Here is an 18,753-nt window from a genome sequence, read left to right on the forward strand (position 1 = left end):
ATTTTTTAATAAAATGGTGGTGCTTCTTATAATCCATGCGTCTTATTGCTTTCGGGGGGTGGTGGCTGCAGTGAAGCGGGGTTCAAGGGGGGCACTGCTGGAGGAGGCAGGAGTGGGGTGATGCTGCAGGCCGCAGGCAGGGATGAGGGGGCTCCGATGTGCTGCTACCGGGTGTCTCTGGGTGCCCGGCGGTTGCTGGCCGGTGCTGCAGGTGTCTCCGGTGCCCAGCAGTGCTGCGTGGGTGTCCAGTGCTGCCCGGGGCTCTGCCGACATTTTGCGACAGGCCAGAGCCCCAGCATTTCCACTGTTCCATGTGCAGTGGTCTCTGGGAATATGACCGCTGCCAGGGGCGGTGCATGCGCAGATGGTGATCTTGGGACCAAGATCTTGAGAGATGAGATTTCAGAGCTGAGACATGGAACCATGGAAGTGCCGGGGCTCAGGTCTGTCGCAAAATGTCGGCAGAGCCCTGGGCAGCACCGGGCATCCATGCAGCACCGCTGGGCACTGGAGACACCTGCAGTGCCGGCCAGCAACCGCCAGACACCCTGTATGTCACTTGCGCAGGCGCAGTTCGTGGCAATGCGGCCACGAACTGCGCCTGCGCAAGTGACACTGCCGCGGTGCCTTATGGGATTCGGGGAGAGCGGCCGGAAGTCCCAACTGGCGATTATTATATAGGATGGTGTTGTTCTACCTTGAATATTCTACTCTGGCTCTGATAAACTCATGTCATGTTCCCCCTTTTTTGAGGCTTTCCCCGTACAAATATAATGTTTTTTTATATATCTTTTTAAACTGTTTCAATAAAATGAATATTTTTTTAGTATCTATTTGGCATATATCTCTTCTTATCCAGGGATGACTGTATGTACTAAGATTGTGTTTCAGTAAGACTAGCAGAACGGCCTGACACGGGGAGAAACTGCACGGTAAGTAAGAGAGGCGCTAAGGAAAAATCTGTGCTCACACCACTTTAGTAGCAGATGACTGCAGTTATGGGATTTGACAGGTTCCCTTACATGTATTAATACAGTAAATCTGCCCTGTTGTCTACACTACGTCACTTATTGCCTATGGTGTAGCTTACAAAATAATTAAATGCTTTCCATACATGATAAATAGGAAAGAAAGCTCCCATCTGGGAAAGCCATAATGCTAAAACCAGAAGCTCTATGCCTGGCTCATATGTGTTCTGCTCCGGGGCAAATGACGAAAAGACAAGGCTATTCATCATGATCCTAAAGTTCTATATTACTGAGCTGTGAATGTAAATCCAGAACTGTGATTTTCACTAAGCCAAAACTATATTGAAAAATACTGAATATGCACAAAAAAGTCAATGACGCATTTCGGAACAAATCTAGGTCTTTCTGCAGCTCCATCTAAATGGAGCAGAGGCCGGGCATGCACACCGGCTTTGCTCCATTTATCCCAGATGAGACTGCTGGAGCTAGCCTAATTATGCCCTCTTTGCTCTTTCTCCGGCACTGTCAAAGACAATGAAAGGAGCAGAAGTGGCACATGCTTAAACTTTTTTCTCAACTTGTCCTACTTGGTACAAATCTTTTAATTAGTACACAAATGTATTTAACCCCTTCACCACCTTGGGATTTTCCATTTTTGCTGTATCATTTTTTGCTCCCCTTCTTCCCAGAGCCATAACTTTTTTTATTTTTCCATGTGAGGGCTTGTTTTTTGCAGGGCGAGCTGTACATTTGAACGACACCATTGGTTTCACCATATAGTGTACTAGAAAACGGTAAAAAAATTCAGAGTGAAGTGAAATTGGAAAAAAAAGTGCAATACATAATTCATTATTTTGTTCTTTTTTTACCATATTCACTTAATGCAAAAAACTGACCTGCCATTATGATTCTCCAGGTCATTATGAGTTTGCAGACACAAAACATGTCTAGGTTTTTTTTATTTAAGTGGTGAAAAAAAAATTGCGCCATTTTCTGATACCTGTAGTGTATTTTTTGTGATTTGGGGCTGGGTGAACACTTATTTTTTGTGCAAGCTGACACTTTTATTGATACCATTTTGGGGTAGATATGATTTTTGATCACCTGTTATTGCATTTTATTGTAATGTTGCGGCACATCCTAGAGCCCCAAGTCCTGAACCTATCCTCACGACCTTTATCTACAAACGAAATGTGTAATGTGCAAAGGATTATCCTTTCTCCCCACCACTGACTATGACAGTTTCGAGACTATTAAGGACCTCCACTTGTTTGCTCGAAAACTAAGGTGGCGAAAACACTTTGCAAAAGAAATAAAAAGGACATCAACTGAGCTGGGAATCCCAGATAGTATGCTATCAGACCAGGGTCGGACTGGCCCACCAGAGAACCGGAGGATTCTCCGGTGGGCCCAGGCACTGACACCTGCTGGCATATTGGCCAGCAGCTGCCTAGGGCCCCCACTGCTCCAGGGGCCCCTCAGCCAGTGGAGTGTCGCTAATAGTGGCACACCCAGCTGTTATGGGGCCCCTGAATCAAGGGGGGCCCTTCTGGTGCCAGAGAGCAGCAGCTGGACAGGAGCCTGTCCCCGCTGCTAAAGAGAAATGAATATTTACGCTTCCCCACGCCCCTATGGGTGTGGAGAGGCGTGAATACCATTTCACTTTAATGGCGGGCAGCGTTAGCCGCAGGCTGAGGCTAACACTGCCCGCCGCTGCTGCTGAATGGGGGGCCCCGAAGGTGGGCCCCTAACGGGCGGCAATCCTTGATTGCGATCCCTGCAGCTTGGGACCAGAGCAGAGCTGCAGGGATCCACACCATCCTCCTTCCTGCCTGGCACTTCCTGTATGACTCAGCACGGCTGGATGACATCATCATTCAGCGCGGCTGTGTCAGAGAGAAAGTTGCCGGGATGTGCTGCGACTGCTGGGAACGTGCGGAGAGGTGAGTGGGTGCTGTGTGTGTGTGTGCGTGTGTGTACCTGCGTGTGTGTGTGCCTGCGTGTGTGTGCCTGCGTGTGTGCGGCTGTGTGTGTCTCTGCCTGCATGTGTGTGTGTGCCTGCGTGTGTGCAGCTGTTTCTGTGTCTGTGTGTGTGTCCCTGCCTGCAGCTGTGTGTGGGGGGGGGGGAGGCAATGATGATGGTGCTGGAGGCAATGATGATGGTGGTGGGGGCAATGATGATGGTGGTGTGGGCAATAATGATGGTGCTGGAGGCAATGATGATGGTGGTGGGAGCAATGATGATGATGGTGGGGGCAATGATGATTATGATGCTGGAGGCAATGATTATGGTGGTGGGGGCAATGATGATGGTGGTAGGGCAATGATGATGATCGTGGTGGGGAAGGCAATGATGATGATGATGATGGTGGGGGGGCAATGATGATGGTGGTGGGGGAGGCAATGATGATGATGGTGGTGGGGAAGCAATGATGGTGGTAGTGGAGGCAATGATTATGGTGGTGGTAGGGGAGGTAGTGATGATGATGATGGTGGTGGGGGAAGCAATGATGGTGGTGGGGAAGAAAGCAATGATGGTTGTGGTGTAAAGGACAAAGATGGTAGTGGTGGAAAGAACAATGGTGGTGGGGAGGAGGCAATGATGGAGGTGGTAATGAGTACAATGGTGGAGGGGGAGAACAATGGTGATGGTGGAGGGGCTGCACTATACCCTATGAGAGGGCTACATTATAATTCTGTGGGGGGCTGCATTATATTTATTCTGTGGGAGGCTACATTATATTCTATGAGGGGGCTACATTATATTTTATGAGGGGGTTACCCCAACCCCTGCTACTTAATTCAGACGTGTACTACCTTTGTATTATACCCTGATATTAGCATCTTTTACAACACAATTAGTGGTCTTGTATTTATTTCTATGTAGCTATATAGTGGGCCCCAAGAATAATTTTCTCTGGTGGGCCCAAGGTGCTCCAGTCCGACACTGTATCAGACGTACGCTTACTTTTTCATCTGGGGGACATGGACCCCAACATTAGGGGTGACGGTCCGTTCACCAACTTAAAAAATAGAAGTAAAAAAATGCCGCCCCAGACGGGTGATCTCAGCTCAATCGATGTATTTGTCAACTTAGTATCTGAAGAACTCTTGAAACTGCCTAGGTTTATTAATGCAAGGTACCGTAACCTATCAAGGGAAGAAATGGCGAGTCTGAATATCTTGGAAAAAGACCTGAACATAACAATTAACCCTCCGATAAGGGGGGCAATGTAGTTGTTATGGATGCCTTGCAATACAGGTCTCTCTGCATCTCATTGCTGGAGGATCCAGATGGCTATGAGCTTCTCCCACATAATCCAACCAATGAGATCATGAGGAAACTAAAGCATTTGGTCAATGAAGGATATGAAACAGACGTGATTGACTCTAATGAGAGAGATTTTTTGATTCCTACCCACCCCATAATGGCCACTTTTTACTGTCTCCCTAAAGTGCATAAAGGTACCAACCCATTGAAGGGCAGACCAATAGTGGCAGGGATTAATAGTATGACGCAGGGTCTGGGCCTTTATGTTGATCAAGTGCTTAGACCATTTGTTGTGGCACTGAATTCGTACGTGTGTGACCCGACCGACCTCAGGAGACTTGACGGCATCTGTATTGAATCAGACATGATTTTGGGGAGTATAGACGTAGTAAAGGCGCTTTATTCTTCTATTCCTCACAAGGTTGGTTTAATGGCTGTGGACACATACCTACAGTTTAAGAGACACAATGAATTTACACTGAAGGCTTCGGAATTTTGTCTGACTAATAATGTTTTCCTTTCTGATGACAAGTACTTCCACCAGCTCAGGGGCACAGCAATGGGGAGCCCATGTGCGCCCGCCTATGCTAATTTGCTCCTGGGCTGGTGGGAGGAAAAGGTCGTATTCAATGACGCGTCTAGTCTCTTTGAGGAGTAAATAGCGCTATGGTTGCTGTTGTGAATTCCGTTCTTGGGCTCCCTCCGGTGGTTGTAAATGGCACTTTTGTGAGTTCTGCCCTTGGGCTCCCTCCGGTGGTTTTGAGTGGAACTGCTGCTCCTTGGGTTTAGCATTGCAGCTGCTTCCACTGATCGTCTCTCCGGGCTCTGCTATTTAGCCTGGCTCTAGTCTTCAGCCAGTGCCAGCTGTCAATGTTTCTTGGTTGGATTCAGATCTCTCCTTGGATTTCTCTGATAGCCTGTCCATTTCAGCAAAGATAAGTCATTGCTTTTCTTTTGGTTGTCCACTTGCTGTGGACTTAATCGTTCAGCTCATGTTGTGTTTTTTCTTGTCCAGCTTGTCTGTATGATATATTCAGCTTAGCTGGAAGCTCTGGGGAAGCAGATTTGCCCCTCCACACCGTCAGTCAGTGTGGAGATTTTTTGTAAACTCTGTGTGGATTTTTAGCTTTTAATACTGACCGCACAGTATCCTTTTCTATCCTGTCTATTTAGTTAGAATTGGCCTCCTTTGCTAAATCTTGTTTTCATTCTGAGTATGTAATTTCCCTCTCCACTCACAGTCAATATTTGTGGGGGGCTGTCTTTCCTTTGGGGTTTTCTCTGAGGCAAGATAGCTTTCTGTTTCCATCTTTAGGGGTAGTTAGTTCTCAGGCTGTGACGAGGTGTCTAGGGAGTGACAGGAACATCCCACGGCTACTTCTAGTGTTGGTGTTAGGATTAGGAACTGCGGTCAGTACAGATACCACCTCCTCAGAGCTCGTCCCATGTTGCTCCTTAACCACCAGGTCATAACAGTACAGCTGGCCAACAATGTGTTGAATGCATCTCAAAAGAGGGGAAAAAAAAGTTCTGAGCCATTTTTTTTTTTTTCTTTGCAGCCTGTTTTGTCTTTTTTTTTCCCCTTACCTCTGGGTGGCTCAGTGGTTAGGTGCTAGCATGGATATTCAGGGATTGACATCTCGTGTGGATCATCTTGCTGCTAGAGTACAGGGTATTTCGGATTATATCATTCAGACTCCTGTTTTAGAGCCTAGAATTCCTACTCCTGATTTGTTTTTTGGGGATAGATCCAAATTTTTGAACTTTAAAAATAACTGCAGATTGTTTTTTGCTTTGAGACCCCGTTCCTCTGGTTACCCCATTCAGCAGGTGAAGATTGTAATTTCTCTGCTGCGTGGAGACCCTCAGGACTGGGCATTCTCCTTTGAGTCAGGGGATCCTGCATTACTCAATGTAGACGCATTTTTTAAAGCGCTCGGATTGCTGTATGACGAACCTAATTCTGTGGATCAGGCAGAAAAAACCTTGCTGGCTCTGTGTCAGGGTCAGGAAGCGGCAGAAGTATACTGACAGAAATTTAGAAAGTGGTCTGTGCTCACAAAATGGAATGAGTATGCCCTGGCAGCAATTTTCAGAAAGGGTCTTTCTGAAGCCCTTAAAGATGTTATGGTGGGGTTCCCCACGCCTGCTGGTTTGAACGAATCAATGTCTCTGGCCATTCAGATTGATCGGCGCCTGCGCGAGCGCAAGGTGGTGCACCATATGGCAGTGTCCTCTGAGCAGAGTCCTGAGCCTATGCAATGTGATAGGATTTTGACTAGAGCAGAACGGCAGGAATTCAGATGTCAGAATAGGCTTTGTTTTTACTGTGGTGATTCTGCTCATGTTATTTCTGAGTGCCCTAAGCGTACTAAGAGGGTCGCTTGGTCTGTTACCATTAGTACTGTACAGCCTAAATTTCTCTTGTCTGTTACCCTGATTTGCTCATTATCATCCTTTTCTGTTATGGCATTTGTGGATTCAGGCGCTGCCCTGAACTTAATGGACTTAGAGTTCGCCAGACGCTGTGGTTTTTCCTTGCAGCCTTTGCAGAGCCCTATTCCCTTACGGGGGATTGATGCTACACCACTGGCCAAGAATAAACCTCAGTACTGGACACAGTTGACCATGTATATGGCTCCAGCACATCAGGAAGATTGTCGTTTTCTGGTGTTGCATAATTTGCATGATGTTGTTGTGCTGGGTTTTCCATGGTTACAGGTGCATAATCCGGTGCTGGATTGGAAATCTATGTCTGTGACTAGTTGGGGTTGTCAAGGGATACATAGTGATGTTCCTTTAATGTAAATTTCCTCTTCCCCCTCTTCTGAAGTTCCTGAGTTTTTGTCGGATTTCCAGGATGTATTTGATGAGCCCAAGTCCAGCTCCCTTCCTCCTCATAGGGACTGCGATTGTGCTATTAACTTCATTCCTGGCTGTAAGTTCCCTAAGGGCCGACTTTTCAATCTGTCTGTGCCAGAGCATGCAGCCATGCGGAGTTGTGTAAAGGAGTCTTTGGAGAAGGGGCATATTCGCCCGTCTTCTTCACCGTTGGGAGCTGGATTCTTCTTTGTTGCCAAGAAGGATGGCTCCTTGAGACCCTGTATAGATTATCGCCTTCTCAATAAGATCACGGTCAAATTCCAATACCCTTTACCTTTGCTTTCTGATTTGTTTGCTCGGATTAAGGGGGTTAGTTGGTTTACTAAGATTGACCTTCGAGGGGCGTATAATCTTGTTCGTATTAAACAGGGTGACGAATGGAAAACAGCATTTAATACGCCCGAAGGCCATTTTGAATACCTTGTGATGCCATTCGGGCTCTCTAATGCTCCATCTGTGTTTCAGTCCTTTATGCATGATATCTTCCGGAATTATCTTGATAAATTCATGATTGTATATTTGGATGATATTTTGTTTTTTTCCGATGTTTGGGAGTCTCATGTGAATCAGGTCAGGATGGTATTTCAGATCCTTCGTGCTAATGCTTTGTTTGTGAAGGGGTCTAAGTGCCTTTTTGGAGTTCAGAAGGTTTCTTTTTTGGGTTTCATTTTTTCTCCCTCAGCTATAGAAATGGATCCTGTTAAGGTCCAGGCCATTCATGATAGGATTCAACCCACATCTGTGAAGAGCCTTCAGAAATTTTTGGGCTTTGCTAATTTTTATCGCCGTTTCATTGCTAACTTTTCCAGTGTGGTTAAGCCCCTGACCGATTTGACGAAGAAAGGCGCTGATGTGATGAATTGGTCCTCTGCGGCTGTTGAGGCCTTTCAGGAGCTTAAACGTCGTTTTACTTCTGCCCCTGTATTGCGTCAGCCGGATGTTTCTCTTCCTTTTCAGGTTGAGGTTGACGCTTCTGAGATTGGGGCAGGGGCCGTTTTGTCTCAGAGAAGTTCTGATGGTTCTTTGATGAAACCGTGTGCCTTCTTCTCCAGAAAGTTTTCGCCTGCTGAGCGTAATTATGATGTCGGCAATCGGGAGTTGTTGGCTATGAAGTGGGCATTCGAGGAGTGGCGACATTGGCTTGAGGGAGCCAAGCATCGCGTTGTGGTCTTGACTGATCATAAGAATCTGATTTACCTCGAGTCTGCCAAGCGGTTGAACCCTAGACAAGCTCGATGGTCCCTGTTTTTCTCCCGTTTTGATTTTGTGGTCTCGTATCTTCCGGGATCTAAGAATGTGAAGGCTGATGCCCTCTCTAGGAGTTTTTTGCCTGATTCTCCGGGAGTCCTTGAGCCGGTTGGTATTCTCAAGGAAGGGGTGATTCTTTCTGCCATCTCCCCTGATTTATGGCGGGTGCTTCAGGAGTTTCAGGCTGATAAACCTGACCGCTGTCCAGTGGGGAAACTGTTTGTTCCTGATAGATGGACTAGTAAGGTAATTTCTGAGGTTCATTGTTCGGTGTTGGCTGGTCATCCTGGGATTTTTGGTACCAGAGATTTGGTTGCTAGGTCCTTTTGGTGGCCTTCCTTGTCGCGGGATGTGCGTTCTTTTGTGCAGTCCTGCGGGACTTGTGCCCGGGCCAAGCCTTGCTGTTCCCGTGCTAGTGGGTTGCTTTTGCCTTTGCCGGTCCCTGAGAGGCCCTGGACGCATATTTCCATGGATTTTATTTCGGATCTTCCTGTTTCCCAGAAGATGTCTGTTATCTGTTATCTTATCCCAGAAGATGTCTGGTTTCTGACCGGTTTTCTAAGATGGTCCATTTGGTACCTTTGCCTAAGTTGCCTTCCTCCTCTGATTCGGTTCCATTGTTTTTTCAGCATGTGGTTCGTTTGCATGGCATTCCGGAGAATATTGTGTCTGACAGAGGTTCCCAGTTTGTTTCCAGGTTTTGGCAGTCCTTTTGTGCTAGAATGGACATTGATTTGTCTTTTTCTTCAGCATTTCATCCTCAGACAAATGGCCAAACTGAGCGAACCAATCAGACCTTGGAAACCTATTTGAGATGCTTTGTGTCTGCTGATCAGGATGATTGGGTGACCTTCTTGCCGTTGGCCGAGTTTGCCCTTAATAATCGGGCTAGTTCGGCTACCTTGGTTTCGCCTTTTTTTTGTAATTTTGGTTTTCATCCTCGTTTTTCTTCAGGGCAGGTTGAGCCTTCTGACTGTCCTGGTGTGGATTCTGTGGTGGACAGGTTACAGCAGATTTGGACTCATGTGGTGGACAATTTGACGTTGTCTCAGGAAAAGGCTCAACGTTTTGCTAACCGTCGTCGGTGTGTTGGCCCCCGGCTTCGTGTTGGGGATTTAGTCTGGTTATCTTCTCGTCATGTTCCTATGAAGGTTTCTTCCCCTAAGTTCAAGCCTCGCTTTATTGGTCCTTATAAGATTTCTGAAATTATCAATCCGGTATCTTTTCGTTTGGCCCTTCCAGCTTCTTTTTCCATCCATAATGTTTTCCATAGATCTTTGTTGCGGAGATATGTGGTGCCCGTGGTTCCCTCTGTTGATCCTCCTGCTCCGGTGTTGGTTGAGGGGGAGTTGGAATATGTGGTGGAGAAGATATTGGATTCTCGTTTTTCGAGGCGGAAGCTTCAGTATCTGGTCAAGTGGAAGGGTTACGGCCAGGAGGATAATTTTTGGGTTGTTGCCTCCGATGTCCATGCTGCTGATTTGGTTCGTGCTTTTCACTTGGCTCGTCCTGATCGGCCTGGGGGCTCTGGTGAGGGTTCGGTGACCCCTCCTCAAGGGGGGGGTACTGTTGTGAATTCCGTTCTTGGGCTCCCTCCGGTGGTTGTAAATGGCACTTTTGTGAGTTCTGCCCTTGGGCTCCCTCCGGTGGTTTTGAGTGGAACTGCTGCTCCTTGGATTTAGCATTGCAGCTGCTTCCACTGATCGTCTCTCCTGGCTCTGCTATTTAGCCTGGCCCTAGTCTTCAGCCAGTGCCAGCTGTCAATGTTTCTTGGTTGGATTCAGATCTCTCCTTGGATTTCTCTGATAGCCTGTCCATTTCAGCAAAGATAAGTCATTGCTTTTCTTTTGGTTGTCCACTTGCTGTGGACTTAATCGTTCAGCTCATGTTGTGTTTTTTCTTGTCCAGCTTGTCTGTATGATATATTCAGCTTAGCTGGAAGCTCTGGGGAAGCAGATTTGCCCCTCCACACCGTGAGTCGGTGTGGAGATTTTTTGTAAACTCTGTGTGGATTTTTAGCTTTTAATACTGACCGCACAGTATCCTTTTCTATCCTGTCTATTTAGTTAGAATTGGCCTCCTTTGCTAAATCTTGTTTTCATTCTGTGTATGTCATTTCCCTCTCCACTCACAGTCAATATTTGTGGGGGGCTGTCTTTCCTTTGGGGTTTTCTCTGAGGCAAGATAGCTTTCTGTTTCCATCTTTAGGGGTAGTTAGTTCTCAGGCTGTGACGAGGTGTCTAGGGAGTGACAGGAACATCCCACGGCTACTTCTAGTGTTGGTGTTAGGATTAGGAACTGCGGTCAGTACAGATACCACCTCCTCAGAGCTCGTCCCATGTTCCTCCTTAACCACCAGGTCATAACAGGTTGCGCTATATAGATGACGTTTTTGTCATCTGGAGAGGTACTGAAATAGAGTTCGGCAGCTTTGTAGAAGGATTGAATGTAAATAATTATTACCAATAATTAATAATTTATAAAAAAAAAAAACCCACATATTCAGGTTCCTCGTATCATGTTCTCATACACTTTATGCAGTTAATAGCACTCTGTGTCTGTACTGTTACATACTTAGGCAGTTAACTGGTTCATGCAGCTTTACATGAACACCAAAGCCTTACACTATGGCTGGTCCAAATAACTAAAGCAATTGTTACCATCCACCTCTCGTGTCTCCCCTTCCTCATAGTTTGTAAGCTTGCGAGCAGGGCCCTCATTCCTCCTGGTATCTGTTTTGAACTGTGATTTCTGTTATGCTGTAATGTCTATTGTCTGTACAAGTCCCCTCTATAAGTTGTAAAGCGCTGCGGAATATGTTGGCGCTATATAAATAAAAATTATTATTATTATATTATAACCTGGGTCTGAAGTTTACCTTTGAGGTTAATAAATCCAGACTGGCATTTCTCGACGTCCTGATTCAGAGGGGCGAAAATGGTGAAATTAATACGGAGAATTATCGCAAATCTACCGCTACTAACTCACTCCTGAGGTGGGAAAGTGGTCACCCTAAACCCCTTAAAAGGTTAATACCAAAAGGGCAGTACCTCAGGATTCAACGTAACTGTTCTGAACTAACCAGGTTTAAACAACAGGCGGATGATCTAAGGGGAAGGTTCCGTGAGAGAGGCTATCCAGACAATGTACTGAGCGAGGCTTATAAATTATCTCTTACAAAAAAACGTAAGGATTTACTCACACCTACAACCCCCAGAGTAGAGGAGAACATCTCACGATTTGTGACAAAATTTTCTAACGGGGCAAAAGAAATAAGGAACATTCTTTGCCGTCACTGGGAGATACTCCATATGGATATGGATATCAAGGACTCAATAGGCCCTACACCTCAGATCACATTTCGAAGAGGGAGATCCCAAGGGGATTGATAGGATCAACCCCCCGATTAGAGGAGGCAATTGGGACCAGATGATCCTCCAAATGGAGTGTAAATGGATCTTCTGGCTACAGACAGTCCATCCAAAGGGTCTGAATGATCAACTCTCTTTTTCTTCTTTTCTATAGATCAGAACGTATTAGGGCTAGCAGAGAGGGACAGCCACCGATGAGTGAGGGCGCCAGTGCGCAGGTTTTAGGGTGCCAACCTCCACGTTAGGTAGGTGTGAGTCAGTTTAGGGCACCCTAGGGATGTTATAGGCCCCATTGTCCAGTATTCCTTCTTCCTTCTTTCTATCCTTTCCGCTAGTTCTGGTCTCCTGAGTTAGGTCGGTCTGTTGGCACGAGTATAGCGCTAAATTAATCCTTACATCATTGCCACTCATCATGTATTTCTATATTTCTAGTGCCTTTTTGCTAATAATCTTGCTAATTATCTGCCCTTATAGGGGGGTGCCTTGTCTCGCGTGGGTCACTGTCCGTAATAGAATATCCTATGGTGTCTTCCTTGGTGTGAAACCTGTACATAATAAAGTGGCACTATTATGGACCAGTTTCGGGTCCCTAATGGTTAAACACCGCTATTGCCCGCTACGCTGCGTATTGTATATCACTCTGTGTAAAGGGCACTGGGTTATGTTTTTATCCCCTCATCTGTACAGCAGATTGAGTAATACGGGATAATTCCCACATCGGCGCATGCGTATATATGACGCTTGCGCTCCATGTTAAGATCGGCGCCCCACATGTAGGACCTTTTGATCACATGTGCGCTCCACTGAGTGAACTTCCGGTCTGGGTATGCGTTCCAAGAACTGGAGATTGTGCAGAGCGGAAACCGGAAGTCTGTTAAGGTTTGTCTGCAAGGCGCGAATATAAGGCCGGATAGCACTACCTTGTCCATGCGCAATGACAGCGTCCAGAGCTGGCATGATCACATCGGCCCAAACTATCCCCTGATAAGCATAGCGAAACGCGTTGGAAGTGAGGGATATGAGTCCACCGCTGTGTTTGGATCCAAGGTCGTGTTTGTGACAGTATCCAGACGGGTGAGATTGTTTCAATATGTGCAGTATGCCAAACATATATGCTGCGTCAATCCCCTTATGACACAATGAGTAGGTGAAAAGGTTTGTCTTAAAGGTGCATTATGATTGTGAGTGTTTGCATCATTAACAGTTAATACCTAGGGATTGATATTGTTGACACTGTTGACCTCTGAAAATCTGCTCTATACTAGTCCTTTTGGACGTATAGGTTCAGTGAAGGTCTTATGTGTGGCAAATATCCAGACCTAATGGATGTTAATTGGGTTCTGGTATATGGTCAGACCCACCGTTTTGATATGATGCTCTACATATAAAATCTGTACCCTATTGAGGGTTAATACAGTGGGTGTTTTATGACCAGTAGAGTTATATGGAGGATGCACTGACCAGGCATGACCATAATTGGGGACTGTCAAAAAGATTTGTTTCCGCAGTGAATTTATACACACACCGTATACCAAAAGTAAAAAAGTTTGGGGGTAGTGTGGTAGTATAATTAAGTAGCGGTTTATCTTTATTTAAAGGGAACTTCGACAATGAATACCCTATAGGGTCATGTGCACCCCATAAGTCTTTTTAGTGTTGTCTGATTTTTGCACCTTGCACTTTTGTTTTTGTTTTGTGTGTTGTTCTTATACCCTTAAAGGGGTTTTAGTAAATTTAATTAAAGGTTATATCTTAATCCAGTACGCAATGTTGCGGTGACCAAAAAATTTAATTTTCGCGCTTTGATTTTACTTTTCTCGTTACGCCATTTAACGATCAAATTAATTATTTTTATATTTTGATAGATACTTTTTTTTCCCCTCACATGTGAACATACCCTTAGAAGCCAAGCCATATAAATTGGTAACTACTTACTTGCAGTGGAGGAAATTAGGTACAGGGCTATACTGGCTCAAATCTCCGGGGTCCAAGTCTTTACTAATCTCGATGTTGTCACCGGCGAGCATTCGTACACAAGTCAAATTCTCATCCTCAAATACCTGCCACTGCAGAGATGCGAGGAGCAGCAGCATGGTGTCATCTGGCCAGGAACAAAGAGGAGACTAATCATATCAAGACAGGTTATAATTCATAAATCCATTCAATTCCATTTACTAGTTAATGTATTTGTATAATGTAATAGAAAAATGTAATGGAATCTGCCAGCAGTTTTTTGCTATGTAATCTGAGAGCAGTATGAGGTAAGGGCAGAGACCCTGATTCCAGCCATGTGTCACTTACTGGGCTGTTTGATGTGGTTTTGATAAAAATCATTATTTTCTCTGCTGCAGATCTAGCAGCTCTCTGATTGGCAGCTTTCTGTGTACACAGAGCTGAAAGAAAGCAGAAAGTTGCCAATCATTGATGGGGTGGGATTATACAGAGCAGGAGGACTACATGGCACGAGACACCTATTCCTCTAGTGATAATCTCCTGCTGATAAAACATTTTTTAAAACTGCAACAAGCAGCCTAGAAATTGACGCATTGCTGAAATCAGGGTCAATCCTACATCATGTTGCTCTCAGATTACATGGCAAAAACATGCTGACAGATTCCCTTTAAGGTTATCATTTCTTTGTTTTCTCTATTTTACATTGATCCAGAATTACAACATGTCTTATTGCAGATTCTTATTCAGAATTCTCTGTGTGCAGAGAACCACAAATATCGGTGGTTGCTATGTAAAATACCCGTTTTGGTTGACCAAGCTGGGGCTAGCTCAGCCATGCATGAGTAGCCAAGGTCTGCTCTGTTTAGTTAGTGGCCGGATAAGGCTAGGCATTTATGTTTATGAGTTTGTTTTGGGGCTGTGCAACTTGTGGAAAGCAATTAAAAGGCCTGTGTTTGGACCAAAACTGTATTGCCTCTGTGAACATTGCCTAAGGTCTAATGCCTTCCTGAGAGAGTGAATTCCTACAAGATGTATGAGCTGGCCATGTGAGGCAGCATGGTATTTGGGAAAGAAAGAAGCAAAATAAGGTGGATAACCAAAATTCCTAACTTTGTAATGCCTTTGCAATAATTATAAAAAAGTTTATAGAATTCCAAGAAAGAGGCAGCACTCCATTGTTTCAGTGGAAAAATGTGCAGGATTTTAATCAAAGGCTCATTTGTAGCCGAAACGTCACCCAGACATGTGGGTTGATTAAAATCCTGCAACTTTTTCCACTGAAACAATGGAGTGCTGCCTCTTTCTTGGAATTCTATGAAGTTTGGATAATCATTGGACAGATTGTCTAGGGGCCTTGCACCCGAAGATAAGTATTTATACTGTGCTGTTCCTTTTTTTGTTTCTATAAAAAAGTTTAGTTACATTTTTTAGATTTAAAAAAAAAGCCCCTTTAAGTGACCATCTCTTATTAAGAAGCTTTGACGACACATGCTATTTAATGTAGGACATATAAATTCAAATTACTATGAAGGTAAAACATAAGCACAATACCCTCCTAACTGGGTATCTGTCCCAGTGCTATATAATGCATACAATATATTATGTTCAAAAAGTAGGCTAATTCACATACAAATTAGAAATACTGGATCTGGACTTTTGGCAAAGTCGGGAAGGTACAACCACTTGATCAAGTTGGAGTTGGGTTTTAGTCGCAGTGTCCTCCATGGGTAATCTGTACCAGAAAACAAGAAAGTCATTAATTACGCGAATCCAGTAAACTTCATGGGGTATTATCAGAATGTATCTAGTGCAAGCTGTATAATTAGTGTGCTGTAATAAGAAAATAAATGTTGCTAACAAGCTCTATAGTACATTGTCGGTGCAGAATTATTAGGCTATGTGCACATGTTGCAGATTGTATGCGTTTTTGCCGCGGTTTTTCGCCACGAAAACGCATACACCACACAGCCCATTGAATTCAATGGGATTCCGCAATGCTGTGCTAATGCTGCGTATTTTTCCACGGCGGAATCGCATCGCGGAAAAATACGCAGCATGCTCATTCTTTGTGCGGAATCGCAGCGATTCCGCACACATCGGAAAGCATTGATCTGCTTACTTTCCGCATGGGGCTATGCCCACCATGCGCAAAGTAAGCGGATCATGTGCGGATGATACCTGGGGGTGGAGGAGAGGAGACTCTCCTCCAGGCCCTGGGTACCATAACCCTGTTAAAAAAAAGAATTAAAATAAAAAATAGTTACGGTATACACTCCCCTTCTGGCGGCCCCCGAATCCAGCCCAGCCCAACAATGCTCCCAAGCTTTGCGACAATGACCTGTGATGAGGTAGCGGTCTTGCATGATGCTACGTCATCTGGGGTCATTGTCGCAAGGTATCACTGGGAACGGGAGTTGCCTGGAGCATCAGGAAGGCTTCGGGGGCGACCGGAAGGTGAGAATATCACAAGTTTTTCTATTTTTTAATAATAATAATAATAATAATAATAATAATAATCTTTATTTATATAGCGCCAACATATTCCGCAGCGCTTTGCAGTTTAACAGTTTCAAACACAACAGTCATAGGTAGCAATGTTAGCAATACAATAATTAAAGCACAATAAGACGACCCTGCTCGTGAGAGCTTACAATCTGTACAATAAGGTGGAGGAGATACAAAGTACAGGTGTGTATTTACAATGATGGTCCAGCCATCTTCAGGGGGTGGGGGATACATGGGGATAGTGAATGGGCTACACACACACACAAACATAAAATGACTTTGATTAGTGAACGTGATAGGCCGCTCTGAACAAATGTGTTCTGAGGGAGCACCTAAAACTATGCAAATTGTGGCTGGTCCTAATTTCTTGGTGTAGAGCATTCCAGAGGATTGGCGCTGGAGTCGGGAGTGCGAGGTACGGATTAGTGCAGAGGTTAGTCGAAAGTCGTTTGCAGAGCGCAGCGGACGGTTAGGCCAATAGACGAGGAGAGGAGATGTAAGGGGGTGCAGCACTGTGGAGAGCTTTGTGGGTGAGAACAAGTACTTTGAATTGGATTCTATAATGAGTGGGCAGCCAGTGTAACGACTGGCGAAGAGCGCACACGTCTGAATACCGATTAGCTAGATGGACAACCTTGGCTGCTGCATTAAGTATGGACTGGAGAGGGGAAAGTCAAGTGAGGGGGAGGCCAATTAATAGAGCATTACAGTATTCCAGGCGGGAGTGGATCAAGGCGACAGTGAGGGTTTTTGTTGTTTCCATGGTGAGAAAAGGGCAGATTCTAGAGATGTTCTTTAGGTGTAAGCGGCACGAGTGGGCAAGAGATTGTATATGGGAGGTGAAGGAGAGATCGGAGTCAAACATAACACCCAGACAGCGCAGCACAGCCTGCTGCCGGGATGTTATTATGGTGCCATCCACGGTGAGGGAAATGTCAGATTTAGGGAGGTTAGTAGATGGCGGGAGCAGAAGTTCAGTTTTGGAGAGGTTGAGTTTCAGATAGAGAGCGGACATGATGTCGGAGAATGCAGACAGACAGTCAGTGGCGTTCTGTAGTACAGTGGGGGTAAGGTCAGGGGATGACGTGTATAGTTGTGTGTCATCAGCATAAAGATGGTACTGAAAGCCAAATCTTCTGATGGTCTGTCCAATTGGGGCCGTGTAGAGGGATAAGAGAAAGGGGTCAAGGACGGAGCCCTGAGGTCCCAAGACAGTGAGAGGAAGAGGAGATGAAATGGAGCCAGAGAACAGAACACTGAAGGAGCGGTCAGAAAGATAGGAGGAGAACCAGGAGAGAGCAGTGTCCTTAATGCCTAGTGACTGGAGCCTAGGAGAGGTGGTCAACAGTGTCGAAAGCTGCAGAAAGGTCAAAAAGAATGAGCAGAGAGTGGTCACCATTACATTTTGCTGTCAGAAGGTCATTGGTCACCTTGATGAGTGCAGTTTCTGTCGAATGTAGGGGGCGGAAACCAGACTGTGAAGGGTCTAGGAGGGAATGAGTGGAGAGGTAACGGTAAGGCGGGAGTAGATCAGGCGCTCCAAGAGTTTAGAGATGAAGGGGAGATTGGAGACCGGTCTGTAGTTATTTGTGCAGGATGGGTCGAGGGTGGGTTTCTTTAGTAATGGAGTAATGATAGAGTGTTTGAGGGAGGAGCGGAAAATGACAGAGGAGAGGGAGAGATTAAAGATTGTAGTTAGGTGAGCTGTGACGACTGGAGAAAGAGACTGGAGGAGATGTGAGGGAATGGGGTCGGTAGTGCATGTAGTCGGGCGAAAAGAAGAGAGGAGCTTGGAGACTTCTTCTTCTGTGATGGGATCGAATGTGGAGAGTGAACCAGGGTTGTCTTTGTGTGTTTGAGAGGTTGAGAGCTGTGAGAGGCCTAGAGAAGTGGTTTGTGATAGAAGCTGGGATGCAGATGTGGAAGTGAGGCTGTTAATGGGGATGTTGAACTTTTCAGGATAAGGGTTGGTAGTTCTGAGGACATGAAGTGCGGCAACCAGGCAGAGAAATGATCCAGAAAATGGGTGGGTGAGCCTGGGGGCCGGTATATGAAAGCTACTCTGAGGGAGACGGGACAAAAGAGCCTGATGGTGTGGACCTCAAAAGAAGGGAATGAGACTGATGGAGCTGGAAGGATGACCTGGAAAGTGCATTGTGGGGACAGAAGTATGCCGACTCCACCACCATGTCTGTTTGTGGGTCTCGGGGAATTAGAGAATTGTAAGCCACCATGGGAAATGGCAGCAGGAGAGACAGTGTCAGAATCCTGAATCCAGGTTTCCGTGAGGGCCAACAGATTAAGAGAGTTTTTCAGAAAGTAATTGTGTAGGAAAGGAAGCTTGTTACATACAGACCATGGATTCCAAAGGGCACAATTAACAAGGGACAAACCTGTCAATCAGTTTTCCAAGTGATGCTACAGATCGCTTGGAAAACGCTAGCATTCTGCAAGCTAATTACGCTTGCAAAACGCTAGTGTTTAGCTGGAAAACGGATGCCAATTCCACATGCGTTTTACCCGCAGCAGGCAGTTGCGGAATTGCCGCGGAAAT

The 18,753-nt window shown here is 45.5% G+C and overlaps 1 protein-coding gene across 1 annotated transcript in view; it reads right to left on the reverse strand.

Moving 5' to 3' along the window:
- Window positions 1-18,753, reverse strand: part of LOC143768116 (piezo-type mechanosensitive ion channel component 2-like) — a 164,249-nt gene that overhangs the window by 57,283 nt on the left and 88,213 nt on the right. Inside the window, exons 24-25 of the mRNA XM_077256803.1 lie at window positions 15,325-15,426; window positions 13,677-13,842 (exon numbers count right to left, since the gene is read on the reverse strand). Of these exons, the coding sequence (XP_077112918.1) occupies window positions 13,677-13,842; window positions 15,325-15,426 (268 nt within the window). The remainder of the gene's footprint in view (window positions 1-13,676; window positions 13,843-15,324; window positions 15,427-18,753) is intronic.

The sequence above is a fragment of the Ranitomeya variabilis genome, chromosome 4 (genome assembly GCF_051348905.1).
Source record: "Ranitomeya variabilis isolate aRanVar5 chromosome 4, aRanVar5.hap1, whole genome shotgun sequence".
In the NCBI taxonomy this organism is placed as follows: Eukaryota; Metazoa; Chordata; class Amphibia; order Anura; family Dendrobatidae; genus Ranitomeya; species Ranitomeya variabilis.